At 46.9% G+C, this 20821-nt stretch overlaps 3 protein-coding genes and 1 long non-coding RNA gene across 8 annotated transcripts; 3 read left to right on the forward strand and 1 right to left on the reverse strand.

The window, feature by feature from the left end:
• Positions 1–128: 128 nt before the first annotated feature.
• On the forward strand, positions 129–7898 carry LOC6526175 (calpain-D). Of its 4 annotated transcripts, XM_002101949.3 has the most exons (9): positions 137–718; positions 1830–2455; positions 2740–3646; positions 4082–4413; positions 4479–6058; positions 6128–6634; positions 6700–6966; positions 7035–7177; positions 7246–7898. In XM_002101949.3, the coding sequence occupies exons 1-9, from the start codon at positions 471–473 to the stop codon at positions 7421–7423; spliced, it is 4788 nt and encodes a 1595-aa protein (XP_002101985.1). In that variant the 5' UTR covers positions 137–470; the 3' UTR covers positions 7424–7898. The 4 variants fall into 4 exon arrangements, with proteins under 4 accessions (XP_015046668.1, XP_002101985.1, XP_015046667.1 ...); XM_015191181.2 differs by lacking the exons at positions 1830–2455; positions 2740–3646 and having other exon boundaries at positions 139–718; XM_015191183.2 differs by lacking the exons at positions 137–718; positions 1830–2455 and having other exon boundaries at positions 2912–3050.
• A 339-nt stretch (positions 7899–8237) lies between these two features.
• LOC6526176 (septin-1) lies at positions 8238–11816 on the forward strand. The gene is made up of 5 exons (XM_002101950.4): positions 8238–8383; positions 9636–9828; positions 9898–10156; positions 10274–10639; positions 10706–11816. The coding sequence occupies exons 1-5, from the start codon at positions 8366–8368 to the stop codon at positions 10953–10955; spliced, it is 1086 nt and encodes a 361-aa protein (XP_002101986.1). The 5' UTR covers positions 8238–8365; the 3' UTR covers positions 10956–11816.
• Positions 11817–13820: 2004 nt separating this feature from the next.
• LOC6526177 (translation factor waclaw, mitochondrial) lies at positions 13821–20812 on the forward strand. Its single transcript, XM_039377717.1, is given in 4 exon segments — positions 13821–13935; positions 13938–14434; positions 14493–16092; positions 20769–20812. Coding segments are annotated over 3 exon segments (2145 nt in total). The 5' UTR covers positions 13821–13835; the 3' UTR covers positions 16041–16092; positions 20769–20812.
• On the reverse strand, positions 16099–19396 carry LOC120322419. 2 transcript variants are annotated; one of them, XR_005562219.1, is made up of 3 exons: positions 19272–19396; positions 18325–18683; positions 16099–16788 (listed from the first exon to the last, which is right to left on the reverse strand). It is a non-coding gene; the product is annotated as an uncharacterized LOC120322419 (long non-coding RNA). The 2 variants fall into 2 exon arrangements; XR_005562218.2 differs by lacking the exon at positions 16099–16788 and having other exon boundaries at positions 17612–18683.
• Positions 20813–20821: the final 9 nt, after the last annotated feature.

Here is a 20821-nt window from a genome sequence, read left to right on the forward strand (position 1 = left end):
ACATATTTAAATTGGTACATAAGTTTAAGGTACTGATTTTCTCAACAAAGGAACTTGCAAACACTGGTTTTGCGGGGTAGCAGCTCTCGCCATCGATGGCAACCCTGTTCAGCAGGGTTCACGCACTCGGGCAACCTTGTCGTTGGAGGTGTTCGCGCACGTCGACAACTCTAGCGGCAACAGTTAAAAAATGGTGTGAAACGGCGACGGAGAACGCGGCGTGCAACTGTTGGAAGCCATTGCTTGGTCCTCGTTTTGGTCCCGGGTTCTGGTCCTCCTATCGATCTCCATCTCCGCCCGGCCACCAGCTCGCCAGCGCACCCACACACTGTTTCCATTGACAGTTCCAGTTCCACATCCACTCCCCCGCCAGCCAGTCAGCCAGCCAACAACAACAATAGCAGCAGCAGAAGGAAAGAGTAGCTCACAACTCTAAACGAATCTCGGAACTCCTGCGACTCCCCTGCACAATGGGCACCATCTCATCCGTGCTGCAGTGGTCGTGCACCAAGTGCAACACGATCAATCCCACGGAATCGCTCAAGTGCTTCAATTGCGGCACCGTCCGCAAGGTGTTCCCCCAACAGCAACAACTGCAGCAGCAGCCGCAGCATCGAAGGGTCACCGCCTCCTGGACAGCTGACGATGCACAGGAGCAGGAGCAGGCGGAGAAAGAGCAGGAGAGGGACAAGGAGAAGGGCAGGGCGGCGGTTGCCAGGTAAGCGAGGCGGTCGCCACAAAAACAAACAGCCTGTGCCTCCTCTGCGAGGATGTGCGTGTGTGTTTGTGTGCCTGTCCTGTGTCTGTGTGTGTGTGTGCCCGTGTGCGTGTGGGCGCCAGTGGTGGCATCCAATTGGAGGACAAAAATGCTAGCTAAAAGCACGTCGGCGTCCAGAAACGCATATGGTAATGTACTTAGAAATCGGTGGCGTTTTCAAATGCAGCTTTTGTATGTATACTTCGAAAAAGGTTTTCAAGTGAAGTACTGAAATGCTTTCTGCGACGAAATTCTTCACACAAAATATTAAATGGAGGGAGCCAAAATTATAGTGAATAATTTAAGCTAAGGCTTACCAATGTGAACTGCTATTCGGTACATGAATATGCAAAGAACAATGCTAGTAGATCGTAGTAAATTCTATGGTTCTGAGCTCAAAAGCCCCTTTGGGCATAGTGAAATGTGAAGAAATAGTGATTGCGATTGGGATTGAAACGATTTAAACTGTTAGGAAACTCCTGATTAACTGTCTATATGAACTATATTAAGCTGAGATCGGAAAGCTTTGATTTCAAGAACAAGAGTTTCGAAAGACTAGAGAATGCACACAGAAATTAACGAGTTCTGTGCAGTGAGTACATATGTATGTATAAGCTACGATGGTCGGCGCATAGTCTTAAAAGCTTAGCTTTAAAAGCCAAGCCGTCTGCACTGGCGATTGTCCCTGAGCGTGTGTGTGTGTGAGCGTGTGTGTGTGTGTATGTGAGAGCATGTATACACAGCAGCGGCAGAAGCAACAACAAAACAGCCGAGCAGCGAGAATTGGGGAAAATCGATTTGGATAAAGAAGCATTGTTTACAAGTTTATCGATTCGCGAACTCGCTCGGCGAGCAGAAGAGCTGAAGAACTCCCGAGTGGAGCGGACGAGCGGAGAGTAGGAAAATGGCCAGTCATTGAGATAACCTTTGCGGTCAGGAAGTCAGGAAGTCAGAAATCAGGCAGTCGGGAAGTTGGGAAGGCCGAACAGCAGAAAAGCCCCAAAGCACTAAATCCCATCCAAACGAATCCCATCCGACGAAAAACGAAAAACCCCATTTACCTATTTTGCAGGAGCGAGTACAAGCATGTGTACAAGTCCCTGCTGCGCGGATGCTTGAAAAGACCACAGCGGAACAGCCAGAACCTGCCCGCCAACTGTGTGGATTGCGAGGACACGCGCAAGTACATCAAGAGCTCCATTGAGCTGTACCGCCACTTCTCGAATCCGGCCCTGAATCGGCGGTGGGTGTGCCACGCCTGCGGCACGGACAACAGCTCGGTCACCTGGCACTGTCTCATCTGCGACACGGTCAGCTATCTGGCGCCCATTTACAAGGACGCCATCGCCGCCGACCGAGGCCAGGAGCTGGCTGGCAGCCTGGGCAATCGCGGCGAGCTGCTGGCGGCGGACCATCCACATCATCATCACCACTACCTCCATCAGGAGCTGGAGGAGCAGCATCATCAGCAGCATCAGCATCAGTTACATTCCCAGCACTTGCACAAGAGGCACCTCAAAGGTAGATCTGCATCCGGATCGGGATCGGGATCGGGTTCTGGACTGCGCCGCACCCAGAGCCTGAGCACCGCCATCGACAAAAGCGCCTCCGGGCGCAGCTGCCACATTTGCTATGCAAACAACCAGAGCAAGGATATCTTCAATCTGCCGCAGATCAAGCCGGCGCCGCAGCTGACAGGTGCGTCCATTGACTAGCTTTAGGATAGTGCCATGAAGACTGGGTATACAGATAAATAATGGGTATGAACGAGCTAATAATGATTGATCCGGTAAAGCTTCTTAGACTCCAGATTAGGATGCATCATAGAAGTGATAATGTAATTAGTTTACTTTTAAAATAGGTTTTACATAATCGATTGTTATCAATAACTGGCGTTGAGTCATATAAGAATCATATAGGAATCATATAAGAATCCGAAGACCAATCATATGACATTCTAATCCCTATGTGCTTTCTCGCAGGGATTCCCCCCGTGGCCGCCTGCAGCAATTCCCGATTTGCCATTGCCAACGACACGTTTTGCAGGCGCAAACAGAACAACAATAACAAGAACCAGAATCACAAGGTGGTTCGCGAGAGCGGGGCCAAGCGGAAGTACAACTTCACCATCACCACGCTCTCACGGTCGGCGGCCAAGGATGCCGGCCAGGGCCAAATGAAGCCACTGCGTCAGAGCGATAATCTAAATCTGAATCTTCAGCAGGAGCAGCAGCCGAAGTCGCTGGCAAATCCGCAGCAGCTGCAGAGGAAGACCCAGCGGGAGCCAGCAGCAGTGAGTATGAATCCAACGCAGTTCACCATTCCGCGGAACGGCGTCTTCATAGCCGTCAACGAGTGGTCGGAGCCAATGGCCAGCAGCGTCTCCGTCTCCTCTAGCTCCAATCATCACCATCACAGCAGCATCAACAGCAATAGCAACAGCAACAGCAATAGCAACATCATCAACAACAACAGCAGCAGCTCCGGCGGCAGCAACAAGTTGTATGAGAACGAGTGCGTGGCCTTGGCTCAGCAGCAACTAAGAGCAGCTGCTGCGCAGGCGGCCCAAGCCGCCGCGACGGCGGTGGCCATTGCGAGTTCGCCCTCCGCTAAGGCGACGGCCGAACCAACTCCACTAGCTACCATGCCCATCTATGCGCAGGTAAACAAGCAGCACAAGCTCAAAAAGAAGCAACAGATTGCCAGCGAGTCGCAAACGAACAACAACGGCAGTGGTGAGATCACGGATCCGGTCAGTGAATCCCTCACAGGAATGGGCACCAGCACCGATGGCAGCGGCGAGGCCAGCGAATCCGAGTCGCAGGTGGAGGAGCACTCCATCTACGCCAAGGTGTGGAAGGGACCGCGCAAGGCGACCGAGTCGAAAATGTAATTGGCAGCGAGCGTGCGACTCAGATTAGTCCACACCCATCCAACTTCCTATCCCTCCAAACGGCTTATCAGTTGACTAGGTTTTTCTTTTTGCTGATAATTTGCGTGGCGCTTAGTCACTGCGGCATTCTGTTTATACTTCGCTTTTTTCCGGCCACCAACTTATTTGTTCTGCCTGTTATAAGTTCTGTTTTATTATTTAAGCAAATTATTTATGGGTATGATTTGAATTAATGATTGGCCTGCCAAGAGATTGTCATAACTGGAGTCTGGTTATTACCTATGCACTCTCTCAGCTGTGACAATCTGTGGGGCAAGTCAGCAATTTAATTAACTTTTGATTTAGCTTATCTCCCGTCTTGAATGCATTTCGAACTTGGACTTGTTGAACATTATAATTGATTGCTTTGTTTTCGATTTTTCGATTTTCAGTATGCATGATCCAGGGAGCAGCAGCCGCCTGCCAGGAGCCGCATCCGCCGCAGCAGGAACAGCGTCCACTGGAACGGCGGGAGTTGGAGCGATAGCTGCAGCAGCAGGAGTAGGAGCAGTTGCTGCCACGCGGCACGACAATAAAGCACAGCTGGGCAACGGCAGCCGCAGTAAGATGTGGACATGCATCAAATGTTCCTATGCCTACAACCGACTCTGGCTGCAGACCTGCGAGATGTGCGAGGCCAAAGCTGAACAGCAGCAACAGCAACTTCAGCTGCAGCAGCAGCACCACCACCACCACCACCAACATTTACAGCAGCAACAGGCAGGTGTGTCATCCCTCGTACAGGAAAAAGGCAATGCTTACTACAGCGAATATCTAATGCATTTCCAGAAGCACCGCGCGACGAGCCCTGGACCTGCAAGAAGTGCACCCTGGTTAACTACTCGACGGCAATGGCCTGCGTGGTGTGCGGCGGCTCCAAGCTGAAAAGCATCTCTTCCATCGAAGACATGACGTTGCGAAAGGGCGAGTTCTGGACCTGCAGCCACTGTACGCTAAAGAACTCGCTGCACTCGCCGGTATGCAGTGCCTGCAAGTCCCACCGCCAGCCGCAGCTCTCGATGGCCATGGAGGCGGTGCGGGAGCGACCGGATGGCCAGTCGTACGAGGAGCAGGATGCTGCAGCCGTTGGGGGCGGTGGAGGCAGCGGAGCCAGCGGAGCCTACCAGTCGGTTGCCACTGAGGTCAAAGCACCTACAGCTTTGAACCTACCGCTGGCTTCGGTAGCGCTGCCCATGCCGATGCTGCAGATTCCATCGGCAGCTGGTCTGCGTGGCTCACGCAGTCCCTCGCCCAGGATGCAGCCACTGCCGTCCCTCCAGCAGCAGAGGAATTCCAGCTCTTCCGGCGCTATACCCAAACGTCACAGCACCGGCGGCTCCATTGTGCCCAGGAACATCTCCATCGCTGGTCTGGCCAGCTACAACTTGCAGCAGGGCCAGGGAGTCGGCTCCGCATCGGTCGTGTCTGCTTCTGGAGCTGCAGTCGGAGCCAGTTCGAGCTCAAAGAAGTGGCAGTGTCCTGCGTGCACGTACGATAACTGTGCCGCTTCCGTGGTATGTGACATCTGCTCGAGTCCGCGTGGCTTAGCGAGCGCCGTTTTGGGTGAGGCGTTGGGCAGGAAGTCCATTCGAGTTGCCCTCACCCCGGCGGATATTCGGCAGGAGAGCAAGCTGATGGAGAACCTTCGTCAGCTGGAGGAGACCGAAGCGTTAACCAAGTGGCAAAACATCATCCAGTACTGTCGTGACAACAGCGAGCTTTTCGTGGACGATTCGTTTCCGCCGGCGCCAAAGAGTCTGTACTACAATCCAGCAAGCGGAGCGGCCGAGGGCAATCCTGTAGTGCAGTGGCGACGACCGCACGAGATTAACTGCGACGGCGGAGCGTATCCGCCATGGGCTGTGTTCCGCACCCCGCTGCCGTCGGACATTTGCCAGGGCGTCTTGGGCAACTGCTGGCTACTCAGTGCCCTGGCGGTGCTGGCGGAGCGCGAGGATCTGGTTAAGGAGGTGCTGGTCACGAAGGAGATATGCGGCCAGGGCGCATACCAGGTGCGCCTCTGCAAAGATGGCAAGTGGACGACGGTGCTGGTGGATGACCTGCTACCTTGCGACAAGCGTGGCCATCTGGTTTACTCGCAGGCCAAGCGCAAGCAGCTATGGGTGCCGCTAATCGAGAAGGCTGTGGCTAAGATCCACGGCTGCTACGAGGCACTGGTCTCGGGCCGGGCGATCGAGGGACTGGCCACGCTAACGGGAGCGCCCTGCGAGAGCATACCACTTCAGGCCAGTAGCTTGCCCATGCCCAGCGAGGACGAGCTGGACAAGGACCTGATATGGGCCCAGCTGCTGAGCTCGCGCTGCGTACGCTTCCTCATGGGCGCCAGCTGTGGCGGTGGCAACATGAAGGTGAGTTCTGCGTTATTAAGTTATCTATTTTGTGTTATGTTATTCAAACTTCGAAACATTCCCTAAAAGGTGGACGAGGAGGAGTATCAGCAGAAGGGGCTGCGCCCGCGACACGCATACTCGGTGCTGGACGTAAAGGACATCCAGGGACATCGACTGCTCAAGCTGCGCAATCCGTGGGGTCACTATTCGTGGCGTGGCGATTGGTCGGATGACTCCTCCCTGTGGACGGACGACCTTCGGGACGCTCTAATGCCGCACGGCGCTAGCGAGGGCGTCTTCTGGATCTCGTTCGAGGATGTGCTCAACTACTTCGACTGCATCGATATCTGCAAGGTGCGCTCCGGCTGGAACGAGGTGCGTCTGCAGGGCACCTTGCAGCCCCTGTGCTCCATCTCCTGTGTGCTGCTCACCGTGCTGGAGCCAACGGAGGCAGAGTTTACACTATTCCAGGAGGGGCAGCGCAACTCGGAAAAGTCGCAGCGATCGCAGCTGGACCTGTGCGTTGTGATATTCCGCACCCGCTCTCCGGCGGCTCCGGAAATTGGTCGATTAGTGGAGCACAGCAAGCGTCAGGTGAGTGCTTCTTGTGGGCATGCGTAGTTAAACATCCTTACAATTGGAAATGCGTTCATTTTTAGGTGCGAGGCTTTGTGGGATGCCACAAAATGCTGGAGCGGGACATTTACCTACTCGTGTGTCTGGCCTTCAACCACTGGCACACGGGCATCGAGGATCCCCACCAGTACCCTCAATGCATCCTGGCGATACACAGCTCCAAGCGTCTGCTGGTGGAGCAGATTAGTCCCTCTCCGCACCTCCTGGCCGACGCTATTATTAGCCTGACCCTAACCAAGGGACAGCGGCACGAGGGGCGCGAGGGGATGACCGCCTACTATCTGACCAAGGCAAGTGCTCCGAGAAAGGATCTGGGGGATGTGGTGGCTTTACTAACTTGACTCTATTTCGTTTGCAGGGCTGGGCGGGTCTGGTTGTGATGGTGGAAAATAGACATGAGAACAAGTGGATCCATGTAAAATGTGATTGCCAGGAGAGCTACAATGTGGTGTCGACACGCGGCGAACTCAAGACGGTGGACTCTGTGCCGCCGCTGCAGAGGTGAGCTCCCAATCTCCCACTTTATTTAGTTCATTTACCAATTGTTTATGCGTGCATAATGTTTTCAGACAAGTAATCATAGTGCTCACCCAACTTGAGGGCAGTGGCGGCTTCAGCATTGCCCACCGGCTGACCCATCGGCTGGCGAACTCCCGCGGCCTGCACGACTGGGGGCCACCTGGCGCCACCCACTGCCCGCCCATCGAGAATGTTCATGGACTGCATGCTCCTCGGCTAATTACCTAGGATGGAATTGGGACGGGGACTGGGATTGGCAATGGCATTCGCTAAGCAGTGGGGCAATGCTTGTCCTTGAACGTATCCTGATTTGCATGCGTCTCCTCTCAATTCTACCCGTACTCTAGTCGATGTTTTGTTAACGAATCACATCACAGCGAAAAACCAAAAGTTAAAACCAATCAACAAGCAAAACAGTTCATATATTTATGTGTATAGAGCCGTGCAGATATGATATATGTGTTTATGTTCTGTGGCGTATCTGAAAATGGCAGCAGATTGGTTGGGATACGGCACAGCCCAAGAGCCCCAGTCCGGAGTCCTAAGGCCTCGGCACGATTCCCTCGAGATCAAATGATATATGTTTTGATTGGAGCGCCTATGATTATGGATTATATAGATATGTATTGTGAATTTAAGTGCATCCAATATTAATATGTGTATTGTTTTAAAAATAAAGACTACAAGTTATAAAAGCCACGAATGTTTGAGCAATTTCAAATTGGAAAAAGATTTCGATTTCTTAAATAAATTTGTAAAAAATATGCCTTGTGATATAGATGGCGCCAGGTGACTTTCTAAATAGTATCTACATTAGCTCGTATCTACTGTCAAAAACGTCACTGACCGATCGTAATAATAATCCGGGCTTAAAGGCCTAAATGGGCTGATTTCCAATTATAAAATTAAATCGATTAAGGCAAGAGCGACACTTCCATTAATTTAATAAATTATTTATTTAAAAGTGGTATATTATGTTTGACTGAATTTTTTAAGAAGTACAATCTTGAATCTTGATCGCGCATAAGCTAGCTGGTATTTTTGTTTGCCGCCAAGCTGGGCCCACTGGCGGCAGGTTCTGCCAGTTGCGCGCTGCGGTCACACTAGTTGCCCTGCTATTTTGTTCGTCATTACGTTGATTTCTTCGTTCGTTTCGTGTTTTTTTTTAAAATGGCCGATACAAAGGGCGTGAGTAGCCGCTGTTTATTTCTCAAAGTGCCAATGGCCCGTCCGACTAAGCCCGATCCGCCGGAAAGTGGGCGTGGTGTGCCGCCAGGGCCCAAGCCCACTTAGTTTCCACTCCTGATAGTGAAATTTCCTGTGCATCGGATGCCGACGATGCCGATTCCGGCGCTGCTGTTGATTTGTTTGCCGCCCATCCCTCTTCCCCCGTTTATCGGACTCTCCTCTCTGCTCGCCCGTTCATCGGCCGCTCCTCCTTTACCGCCCTTCGTCCACTCGTTGGGAATGGGAATTACTGAGCGGAGTGGAGTGGAGGTGGAAGTCAAGTGATTCACAACATGCCGGTGGCGTCGGCGTTGTTCCTTTGTTCCCGGGATATCTGCCGCCCTCGCTCTGCGCTACGCTCTGCTTCGCTCCTTTTGGGCGCCCGTGACCCACATGGCATCGCCTTCTGCGCCGGAGAAATTGTTTTGGGAGCCCAAGAGAAACTTGATCCGCGCGTGATGGGCATGCAAATGAAGTCAAGCATTCGCTTTCTAAGACCCAAAACTCTAACTACCAGACACTAACCAGACACCCCAACCGAATGCTTACGAGTAAATTAGATAGATGGGATACTTAGCAGGCTACAAGATACTTCCAAATCACTTGCCCATTTTGTGCCATATCCTTGAATGCCTTTATCAAAGTGCAATCCTAAACGTTGTTATCCCAACTAAAAGAACTTTCAATTCGCAGGATGCAAGTTTTCCCTATCCACAAAACTATTATATCGAGTAACATTGTTCCATTTTATTGGTAGATAAATTGAGCGATCGCAGATATGCCAATATTACAATTTACAATACAATACAATACTATTATGATTTATCAACAGCCTGCATTGCGGACTTAATAGCATAATCAGCATAGGCTGACCCACTTTAACACACTTTCAATAATTTTAATGCATATGTGTATAAACACAATACACGGCACTTTTAGGCTTACAAATTAACTTTCTAGATGACTACAACAAAGTCAACGTTTGTTCTCGCCTTGTTAGTTTTAATAAAGAGCTGAGTAATTCTTGGTTTTGCGATAGTATATCATTCTATAAGCAATATGTTAATTTGTTTGCCTGTTTTGAAACTATAAGCGATACTTATTTGCTAAACCCTAAGAATTTTGTAACTATATTCAAAGTCAAAAGCAATACATTTCTTATCCTGCGGATGACTTCTGGCTCATTACTAATGATTCACGTATTTTCGTGCAGTTTTCCAGCATCGAGACGCCGGGCTATGTGGGCTTCGCCAACCTGCCCAACCAGGTGCATCGAAAGTCCGTAAAGAAGGGTTTTGAGTTCACTTTAATGGTGGTGGGCGAGTCCGGACTGGGCAAGTCCACGCTGGTCAACAGTCTCTTTCTCACGGATCTCTATCCCGAGCGCATCATTCCGGATGCCATAGGTGGGCACGGTCTTTCTTTAGTACTACCACCTTTGATTACTCATCCAGGAAACCATTCCCCTTTTGCAGAGAAACAAAAGCAGACCGTTAAACTGGAGGCATCGACGGTGGAGATCGAGGAACGCGGCGTCAAGCTGAGACTGACGGTGGTGGACACACCCGGATTCGGCGATGCCATCGACAACTCCAACAGCTTTGGCGCCATACTCGAGTACATTGATGAGCAGTACGAGCGCTTTTTGCGCGACGAAAGTGGCCTGAACAGGCGCAACATTGTGGACAATCGCATTCATTGCTGTTTCTACTTTATATCGCCCTTCGGTCATGGGTGCGTTCCATTTTTGTTTACCTTTTCTTAAGCAGTGTCCCAAATTGCTGTCGATATTATTCGGCATGTATTGTACAAAAGAAATTAACTAAATGAACACACCATTTTGTTATTCAGGCTAAAACCCCTCGACGTAGAGTTCATGAAGAAGCTGCACTCCAAAGTTAACATTGTGCCCGTGATCGCCAAGGCTGATTGCCTTACAAAGAAGGAGATCCTGCGCCTGAAGTGCCGCATTATGCAGGAGATCGAGAGCCACGGCATCAAGATCTACCCACTGCCAGACTGTGATTCCGACGAGGATGAGGACTACAAGGAGCAGGTGAAGCAACTGAAGGAAGCTGTGCCTTTCGCCGTCTGCGGCGCCAACACACTGCTCGAGGTCAAGGGCAAGAAAGTGCGCGGTCGTCTGTATCCATGGGGCGTGGTCGAGGTAGAGAATCCCGATCACTGCGACTTCATCAAGCTGCGCACCATGCTCATGTAAGTGCAGAACATATCCCAATATTGTTTGCTTACCAATTAACCACCTGTCCCGCTGCCCCACAGCACCCACATGCAGGACCTGCAGGAGGTGACGCAGGAGGTGCACTACGAGAACTACCGCTCCGACCGCCTCGCCAAGGGCATCAAGGGAAAAGAGAACGGCGTTAAGGCCGAGCGGGACAGCAGCTCGCAGGTGGTGTCGAACAGTGTGCTTGGCGAGAAGGACCGCATCCTGCAGGAGAAGGAGGCCGAGTTGCGGCGCATGCAGGAGATGCTCGCCCAGATGCAGGCACGCATGCAGGCCCAGCAATGAGCGGGCGGGTATATTTTTGATATACGCGCTCAGCGGAGGCGGCAATCTATAGTTATACACACAAGTCGTATATATACATATACACAACATATATTTTGTACGCAGATTTTGGTTGCGATCGCGCTTTAATTCTACTCTCAATTGTGAAACGACGGGCGCTAAGTATTCTGTATTAATTTCGCATTCTCCATATATATATATTCGTAGTATCTAGGTATACACACCATATACATTTATACACACCGCCAACTTACACCTGCCGCGTATGCAAACGCCTGCAATGCAATTGCTCCATTAAAAAACCAAACAAAAAACAAAAACATAAGGAAAACCAACCATCAGCGAACTCATATCACTCCTATCACTCAAGCGAAACACACACGAAAACAACTGTATTCCTACTATGTATTTAGACGCGATTAACAATGGATTATTATTGTACTATGCATCTAGGCTAAGCGAATCCAATCCGATTTATATTGTATGTTGATTCATTTTTGTCTGTTTACCCTACCCTCTGTGTAGTCTCAAAGCGAGCAATTTATTTAGGTTATACTATATGTGCGCAGCAGCCTTCCCCTCCGATCTTTCTCGACCACCATGGGGCGCTATCCTCCAGTGCCGCCCGATTCCTAAGCACGATCTGATTGAACAAACAGTGATCCCTTCCTAGGCGGTCCCGGGATCCCGTGGCTAGTTGCAGAAACTCGGTTTGGCAGGCTGCTCGCTTAAAAGTGCACTCCGTTAACGGATGAAACAAAAACCAAAATGTGAAATCTCTTTTATTATGTATATGAAGACTTTTTTACCCAATATAATCCCCTATGAATACATAAACATGCTTTTTATACAATTTGTAAACCAGCCCGTCTTATGCATTTTCTCCTCATAATTAAGAATTTGATTTGATTTCAGACCTTGTGTAAATTTACTCGATCTCTCAGAAAACTTTTCCAATCACATTGGTCCAAAGAGTTTGAGGATCTCTTGCTTGACCGAAACTTGAGTATTGTCCGTGTGTTAAGTATCAAGATCTTGTGGAATCGGTACAGAATCAATAGATTAGTCTCCTTGGACGAACCCCCACTAAAGGATTGTTGAACGTGCCACGGGCTAAAGTTCTCTTTGAGTTTCGAGTTTATTACTGGGGCAATTCAGTTCTTTATTCCAGTCAGTCGTAATTTTGGGCCTATTTTTCTAGCTGTCAGCAAGTTTCGAGTGTTATGTTCTGTGCAAATGAATACTTTTTTGTTAGACCCCTGGATAGGTACATTATGAATATGAGCGTCTACTTGGTGTCTTACGAGCTACCTAATGCTCCTTCTCTAAAAAATACATCGTCACAGTAGCAGGAAGAAATATGGATTTTATCATTATCTGTAATTGTTTCAGAAGATAGCAGCTGGGAACTGGGAAGCTCCCTTGCCAGGCTATTATGATGAGCACTTGGCATTTCTAGATACAATTGCCATTCGATTTAGACATATTCTAAAATAAATATATCTTGCCATTTATGCAGTCCAAATGAGGCGGCCAATAAAAATTATATTTTATTTATATAAAGCAAACTTAAGACAGAATTCTAAAGCAAAATAACTACTATGAGCACTACGTCCAAGGACTATAACATATAATTATGTTATGGAGCACCTGCACATCGGCTTATTTTATTTTGTTTTCTTTTAATTTATAGTAGCTCTTTGACAAATTTCTAGATAGTATCGCAGTTTATAAAATATATACATACATCGTTTTATCGCAAATATCCTTCATTTGTTCCCCATCTACGTCTTAAAAAATAAACTGGTTGAGTCCCTCACTGTTATGATAAGTAGCCATCCCCTTGGGGTTGTTTTTATTTTGTTAAAATTATTTTTTAGGACAATTTATAGGAGAGAAATTATTAGGGGATTATTAATTTGTAGATATTTTTATACCCGTTACTCGTAGAGTAAAAGGGTATACTAGATTCGTTGAAAAGTATGTAACAGGCAGAAGGAAGCGTTTCCGACCATATAAAGTATATATATTCTTGATCAGGATCAATAGCCGAGTCGATTTGGCCATGTCCGTCTGTCCGTCCGTCTGTCCGTCTGTCCGTCTGTCCGTCTGTCCGTATGAACGTCGAGATCTCAGGAACTACAAAAGCTAGAAAGTTGAGATTAAGTATACAGACTCCAGGGACATAGACGCAGCGCAAGTTTGTCGATTCAGGTTGCCACGCCCACTCTAACGCCCACAAACCGCCCAAAACTGCCACGCCCACATTTTTGAAAAATGTTTTAATATTTTTTCATTTTTGTATTGGTCTTGTAAATTTCTATCGATTTGCAAAAAAACTTTTTGCCACGCCCACTCTAACGCCCACAAACCGCCCAAAACTGCCACGCCCACACTTTTGAAAAATGTTTTAATATTTTTTAATTTTTGTATTGGTCTTGAAAATTTCTAACGATTTGCAAAAAAACTTTTTGCCACGCCCACTCTAACGCCCACAAACCGCCCAAAGCTGCCACGCCCACACTTTTGAAAAATGTTTCGATATTTTTTCATATTTGTATTAGTCTTGTAAATTTCTATCTATTTGCTAAAAAACTTTTGGCCACGCCCACTCTAACGCCCACAAACCGCCCAAAGCTGCCACGCCCACACTTTTGAAAAATGTTTTGATATTTTTTCATTTTTGTATTAGTCTTGTAAATTTCTATCTATTTGCCAAAAAACTTTTGGCCACGCCCACTCTAACGCCCACAAACCGCCAAAAACTGTCCTTCGCACTTACACTAGCTGAGTAACGGGTATCAGATAGTCGGGGAACTCGACTATAGCGTTCTCTCTTGTTTTATATGTTTAAACCTTCGCTTGGCAGATCGCCAACAGATGTCGCTGCTAGCCACTAGATGGGCAGTATTTTTCTGCTGGTGCGGCAACTTGGTATTTTTTCAGCGTAAGGTCACACGGCGCACATGGTGTGCGGTAACAACTTTTTTTGCCGGCAAGGAAATGTAAATTCAGCTATGATCCGCACGATTTCCATCCGCTGGTTGCTGCAGCGTGTGGGGGACATGCGGCACTCCACTTGGCTGGTGGCCAGCTCAAGGAGCTGCTTTGCCCGCAGCCTGAGCACCACCAACCAGGTCAAGGCCGAAGTGGAGGAGCCCCTAGCCAAAGTGGAGGAGCCCTCGCAGTCGGAGCTGTTGCGCGAATTTGCCCGCATGCCGGTGCAGCGCATCCGGAACTTCAGCATCATTGCGCATGTGGATCACGGCAAGAGCACGCTGGCTGATCGGCTGCTAGAGCTCACGGGAGCCATTGCGCGGAATGCCGGGCAGCATCAGGTGCTGGACAGCCTGCAAGTGGAGCGGGAGCGCGGGATCACGGTCAAGGCACAAACCGCATCGATCTTTCACCGTCACAAGGGCCAGCTTTATCTCCTCAATCTCATAGACACTCCTGGTCACGTAGATTTTTCCAATGAAGTGGGTTTTGTGTCAAAAATCAGCTAATTCGTCTGCTAATCATTTGGCTATTCCCCAGGTTTCCCGATCTCTGGCTGCCTGCGATGGTGTGGTACTCCTGGTGGACGCATGTCACGGTGTGCAGGCTCAAACAGTGGCCAATTATCATCTAGCCAAGCAGCGTCAGCTGGCTGTGGTCCCCGTGCTCAACAAGATAGACATCAAGCACGCAAACCCTGATAAAGTCTGTCAGGATCTAAAGCTGCTGTTTGGCATAGAGCCCGACCAGGTGCTGCGCGTGTCCGCCAAGCTGGGCACCGGCGTATCTCAAGTCTTAGAAAGGGTTATAGAAACCGTGCCGCCCCCACAAGTTCAACGGGACAGCGACTTTCGGGCCCTAATCTTCGACAGCTGGTTCGACAAGTATCGCGGAGCCCTTAACCTAATTTATGTACTAAATGGAAAACTAGAGCAGAACCAGGACATTCAGTCGCTGGCCACCAAGAAGGTGTATCCCATAAAAAGCATCTCTGTCTTGAGACCAGCCGAGTGTCCCGTTCCGGATCTATCTGCTGGTCAAGTGGGTTTGATTGCTTGCAATATGAGAAACAGCAAGGAGTCCATTGTGGGCGACACCATTCACCTGAAGAACCAATCCGTCGCCGCCGCAGGTAGCTATCGTCCGCAACAGCCGCTTGTTTTTGCTGGAGTTTTTCCTGCCGATCAGTCCAAACATGTCGCCCTGCGCAGTGCCATCGATAAGATGGTACTCAATGACTCGGCGGTCACTGTTAAAGTGGATTCCAGCCCGGCTTTGGGACAAGGCTGGCGTTTGGGCTTCCTAGGACTTCTGCACATGGAGGTCTTCTGCCAGCGTTTGGAGCAGGAGCATGGCGCTGAGCCCATAATCACAGCGCCTTCCGTCACATATCGTTTGGTGTTGAGTAATCCAAAGATGATTAGGCAACGGGGTTGCGATACCATGGACATTTCCAACGCAGCCCTCTTCCCGGAACCGCATTCCATTAAGGAGTACTATGAACCCTTGGTTATGGGCACGATCATCACGCCCACGGAGTATGTTGGTCAGGTGATCAGCCTGTGTGTGGAGCGACGAGGACTGCAGCAGAGCTCGGTGAACATCGACGAGACCCGTGTGCTAATGAAGTACGTCTTGCCGTTAAGCGAGATCATCCTGGACTTCCACGACCGCCTCAAGTCATTGAGTTCCGGCTACGCTAGTTTCAGCTACGAGGACCATGGCTATCATCCTTCGAACTTGGTTCGTTTGGACATCCATCTGAACGGCAAGCCCGTGGAGGAGCTGTGCCGCATAGTCCATGTGTCCAAGGCTACGGGCGTGGCTCGGCAGATGGTTCTCAAGCTGCGGGAGCTTATTCCGAAGCAGATGGTTCAGATCGCCATCCAGGCGTGTGTGGGCAGCAAAGTGCTGGCGCGCGAGACCATCAAGGCGTATCGTAAGGATGTGACAGCCAAGCTCTACGGGGGGGATGTCACCCGGCGGATGAAACTTCTCAAGCAGCAGGCCGAGGGCAAGAAGAAGATGCGCATGTTTGCCAACATCCGCGTGCCGCACGAGACCTTCATCAATGTGCTCAAGCGGTAGGATCGATTCCGACTAGAACATCACTTCTTGAAGCAGTTTTTGGCCAATTTAGGTGAGTGATTGTTGTCATTACGAAAATATAGTGCCAGCTATAACTACATATTTCTTTTTGGATTCCTAAATTGATAACTTTTGATGTTGCTGTTTGGGCCACTCCAATCTGTATTTAATTAAACATTAAACATTGTGATGTTTCTTTGCCTAATTTAAATGCAAATATTTGCCTGAAACCTAAATCTTAACATCGTTTAAAAAATACTTCAGGGCGGGGCTGTCGCTTATCACCCTTAGCACCCTTCACCCGCCCCCATTTTCCTCTCCAGTTTCCGCGGTTTGTGCGATACGACTTATCATTGTTTGGCTCTTGGCTGCAAATAGAATAATAATTCCGTCTTATGATAATTTACTCGCGGAATTGGGCGCGGCTGTGGAACGACCCTTTTTCAAAGTTCATTAACATTAGAAATAGACTAATACTAGCACAAAACTAACTAAAAGGTAGCGCAGTGCATTTTTGAGAGTATTTTTTTGTTACTAGTTTTCTAGTTGGTTATTGGTTATTCATAGCACACTGCATAGACATCGCAGCTAAATGGTTATTTATTTATGTAAATTTTCATATTTATACACGTTACTCGTAGATTAGTAATAAAGTATGTATCACTTAAAAGATCTTGATCAAAATTCCACCCGAGTAGAATCATCACTGTCCGTCCGTTAGTCCGTATGATCGTCCGGATCTCTGAAACTATGAGAGCTCAAAACTTGAGATTGAACATGCTTATTTTAGTGACGCCTACGCATATCAAGTTCAGTTTAAAACGTGATTCCGATTCAAGTTAAGCAGAGTGTATTGAACGGAAATGAAATCTCCAAAGAAGTTATTTTGCTTTTACGTCGGTTCTCCGGTACTCGACTATCTTTCTTTCTTTCTGGTTACTAAGAATTACTAATAACTTGAATTATTAATAACTTTGCACAAAATCTTGTTCGTAAAGGAAATTTAAGTTTCGAAAAAATAATCAGTATTTAGTGTTTTTTTATTTTTGCATCATTATTATTACTAATTCACTACTGATGCATTTAAAATATTTACGTAGACGAAGAAAGGGTATTTGGGTTTCAAACCTATTAGCATTTCCAAAAGGGCTTTCCTCCATTTAGTTTGGCCTTGACCATATTGTTGTTGTTAGTGGGTCGCCCGCAGAAGGAAAACCACAGTGAAGAAGAAGAGGCGGAGACAGTCAGACACAAAAATCGAATTTCCCTGACCCTGAAAACTGCCACCAAGCAACATGCATCAAAACTCACGGCAGTGACAAGGAGGGAGAGAATAGCGAGAGAGCTAGATATAGTGCATAACGGTATCCCCAGCCGCCCCAAAATCATACGTAAATACAGTGCACGCCCAAAATGGTGAACCGTCCGTTCTAAAATATGTTTAACCAGTCCAAATGTTTTTTAATTTGAAGATTTAAAATTTCTAGTTTAGTACTTGAATTTCATTAATACTAATTTTCCTATTAAAACTTTTGAAACTCATAAATCGTAACCTTTGAAGGAGTTAACTATTTTTTATTTTTGAAACGTTATTTATTTTGGGCAACAAGACGAAAGGTACAACTTATAAGCAAATACCCAGTAGGTCAACCGATGGTTCACTGTACCGAGGGCGGATGGTATTTGGCGGACTGTGTGTGTGAAATAGCCTGTTTGGTGCGTCGCTTGTGTCGCTCTCACAGCCGAAAAATTAGAGAAGAGTGAACTGAAGTGAACCTCCAAACCTGAACCAGCGGGTGGGGGGGGTGGTGAATTTTAGGGGGTGGCGGTGGGTGGGTTGTTGTTTTGCCGTTCGCTCTGTATGTGTATGTGACCTTGAAAAACAATAACATTGTTGTTGCCCCTGGCTTGGGCAAAAATGCAAATTGCAAACAAACCGAATCGGCAACCGTTCGAGCAAAACTGTTAAATGCGGTTATGCAATAAAAAAGCACGGCAATAGGTTTCGTGTGGGCGAGGAAGGGGTGTATTTCCATACACATGTATGTATATGTGTACATAATGTATGTAGAATACGCACACATTCACTAATAGTGCAATTTGTGGATCAACTTGTTGCAAAAAAAGACGGAGAGGGTTGAACTGAAGCAGGCTAAAAACATGAACTATTATAATTTACGATTTCAAACTCCTTATATTGAATTTTCAACTATTTTCATCTTGTACATCATCTCAGGGTATTAATGTTCTTAGAAAATTAAAAAATAGTTACTTTAATACATACCTTTTCTGTTTTGAATGCTTTCAAAAATGTTTTCCATTTTTTTATTTAGATTCAAAATCTAAATCCAAAAATTTTATTATTTATAACAATGTGTGTCTTGGGATCCAAAAACTAAGGTTTTCAAATCGCGTTCCATGAATTGAACTGCACTCTTTGCGATTCTCTCCCTAACAAGAACAAAGCCATAACAGCTGAGCGAGTGCAGCAGGTGCAACAGAGACGGCTGCACTCTCCGTTCCACTCGTCAAACGGTTACTTTGTTATTGTTTTTGGAGAGAGGCTATCAGGTGTGTATGTGTGAATACCGATGCGTTGCGGATATGGGGAGCTCACATACACTCACACGTACTGAGGGGCGCCTGCAGAAAGAAAAAGTAAAATAAAATACATTTCGCTCTAGTGTTGTTGTTGCTGCAGAGCGCAATTAAACGTCAGCAGCGACGCCGCGCACAGTGGGGCCCATTGGTGGCTCGGGTCAATTTCGCTGTCAAGTAAATATCAGTAAAAAATGAACCCCTAACTATTCAAAGCCACAGAATCCTTCGAGCATTATTTATTACATATTTAAAAATATTATACAAATGTTGTTTATTATTTAAATAAACGCACAGTGCATCCCAAATTCAAAATAGTTGGAACACATCACACCGGTTTGTTCAACTTGCAGAAAATTTCGCGATCGGGCCCACAGTGCGAGTTGACGTCTCCACATCGTCGTCTTTGCTGCCGACGTCGCTGCCTCTGGCCGCCGCACAAAAACAGAAAACACAGTCAGTTTTCATTCTCATTTGACATCATCAACATTGAAATTTAATTAAACGAGAGCAGAGTCTTCGGTTCGAGGCAATAGTTTTATTCAAGTAAAGCGCGATTTGAACAAACTTTTATTTACGACAAGACAATAAAACGCATTTTTCATTTAGCTTTATTGTTTTATGCGAAAATACCTTAAAAAATAAGAGACGCGCACAAAATAACAAACGTCATCAGCTGTTCTTTGTTGGTGTATGTGTGTGAGCTTTATATGCGGGCGAACTAAATGTGCTTGTGTGTGTGCTGCTTTGTATGTTTGTTTTTTTTTTTTTTCTATTTTTTATAAGTTAAAATCAAATAATTAAATTTCAGAGGCAGTTGAAAACCTAACCTAAAAAACTAGAACTAAACGTTTGAAGGTTATGAACAGAAACGTCCCTGCCCCCACCGCTCATCGTCGACCGCCCCTTTTAAAACTTGGCCTTGACCGTGTGCATCTGTGTGTGTGAGAGTGAACGAGATGGGTAGAGATGGCCAACGGTAACCAACAGCTGACAGCTGCACTTTACTTGCCAGGTGGCAACGCTGGTACCGCGATCCTCTTCCCCTCTCTTTCCATTCAAAAATGTCCACAATAACAACAAAGGCAGTGCATTGCTCGCACAAACAAATAAGTAGAATAACAAAGCAACAAGAACAGAACAGCAACAACAATGCGTTTAATCAAGTTCAAAGCGAACTTTGCGAAAATGAGAGAAACCAACGCACTCGCACTCTTTCTTCGAGCGCTCTCCCGCTCGCACACACACACACACACATGCAAGCCAACGCTCAGCTGTACACGTAGCCTGTTTTCGTTTTCGTTTTTGTTTTCCTTTTTCCATTTCTTTATTTGTGTATTTTGTTTGTCACATAATTGTGCAATAGCAGTACGAAAAACAAGTATTTATCGATATTTAAAACTATTATTAAGCTTTGCAGAATATATTGGAAGTAAAACGAATCTTATGCATTAATAATATTAGTTGTTATTAAACTAAGCAGTAATAAAAACGAGTGAATTTTGTTGTACTTCACCACTAACTTTTATTGTCCAATAAATCGGTTAAAGGCTTCTACACATTAAATAAGAAAGGTGCATGTTGCAAATGTAAAGGTTTGTAATCATATTAGGCTCATTTAATTGATCATAAATATCAATTTTTTCCGTTCTTGTTGTTGTTAACCTTCACAATCAGTGTTGTAAAATTGTGCAAGTCAATAAGTAACAGTAACTTTTGAGTGCGTTGCCTTTTTGCAGGTGCGTTGTTTATTTATTTTGCAAATATTTAAATGCTTATGTGGGTTTTGGTATAGTTGTTTGTATGCCTTAATTCGCTTAAATTTTATAATAATGAAAAAAATCACTTTGTTTGTGTGTGCGATGAGTTTTTATTTTTGTTTAAGGAACTTTTGTGTGAGACAAAAAGAGAAAGAACTAAGGGAAAAGGCGTCACAGCACGCACAAACACACATGCACAGCTGATCTATCTCGCTCTCTTTTTTTCTCTCTGGAAATTTGTAAACAACTCAATATCGCAAAAACCAGAGCTGCCAATTAGTTTTCATTTTCCAGCCACACTGGCAGCGCCGTTTTCTTGCATTTGTGAAATTCACCCACTAAAATCATTGAAATTTTTCCATACTTGCAGCGTAATATGTTCAAGGATCGTGACTAGACAAATAGGTGGAAAAAGAAAGCTAA

Source organism: Drosophila yakuba, chromosome X, assembly GCF_016746365.2.
Source record: "Drosophila yakuba strain Tai18E2 chromosome X, Prin_Dyak_Tai18E2_2.1, whole genome shotgun sequence".
NCBI classification, from domain to species: Eukaryota; Metazoa; Arthropoda; class Insecta; order Diptera; family Drosophilidae; genus Drosophila; species Drosophila yakuba.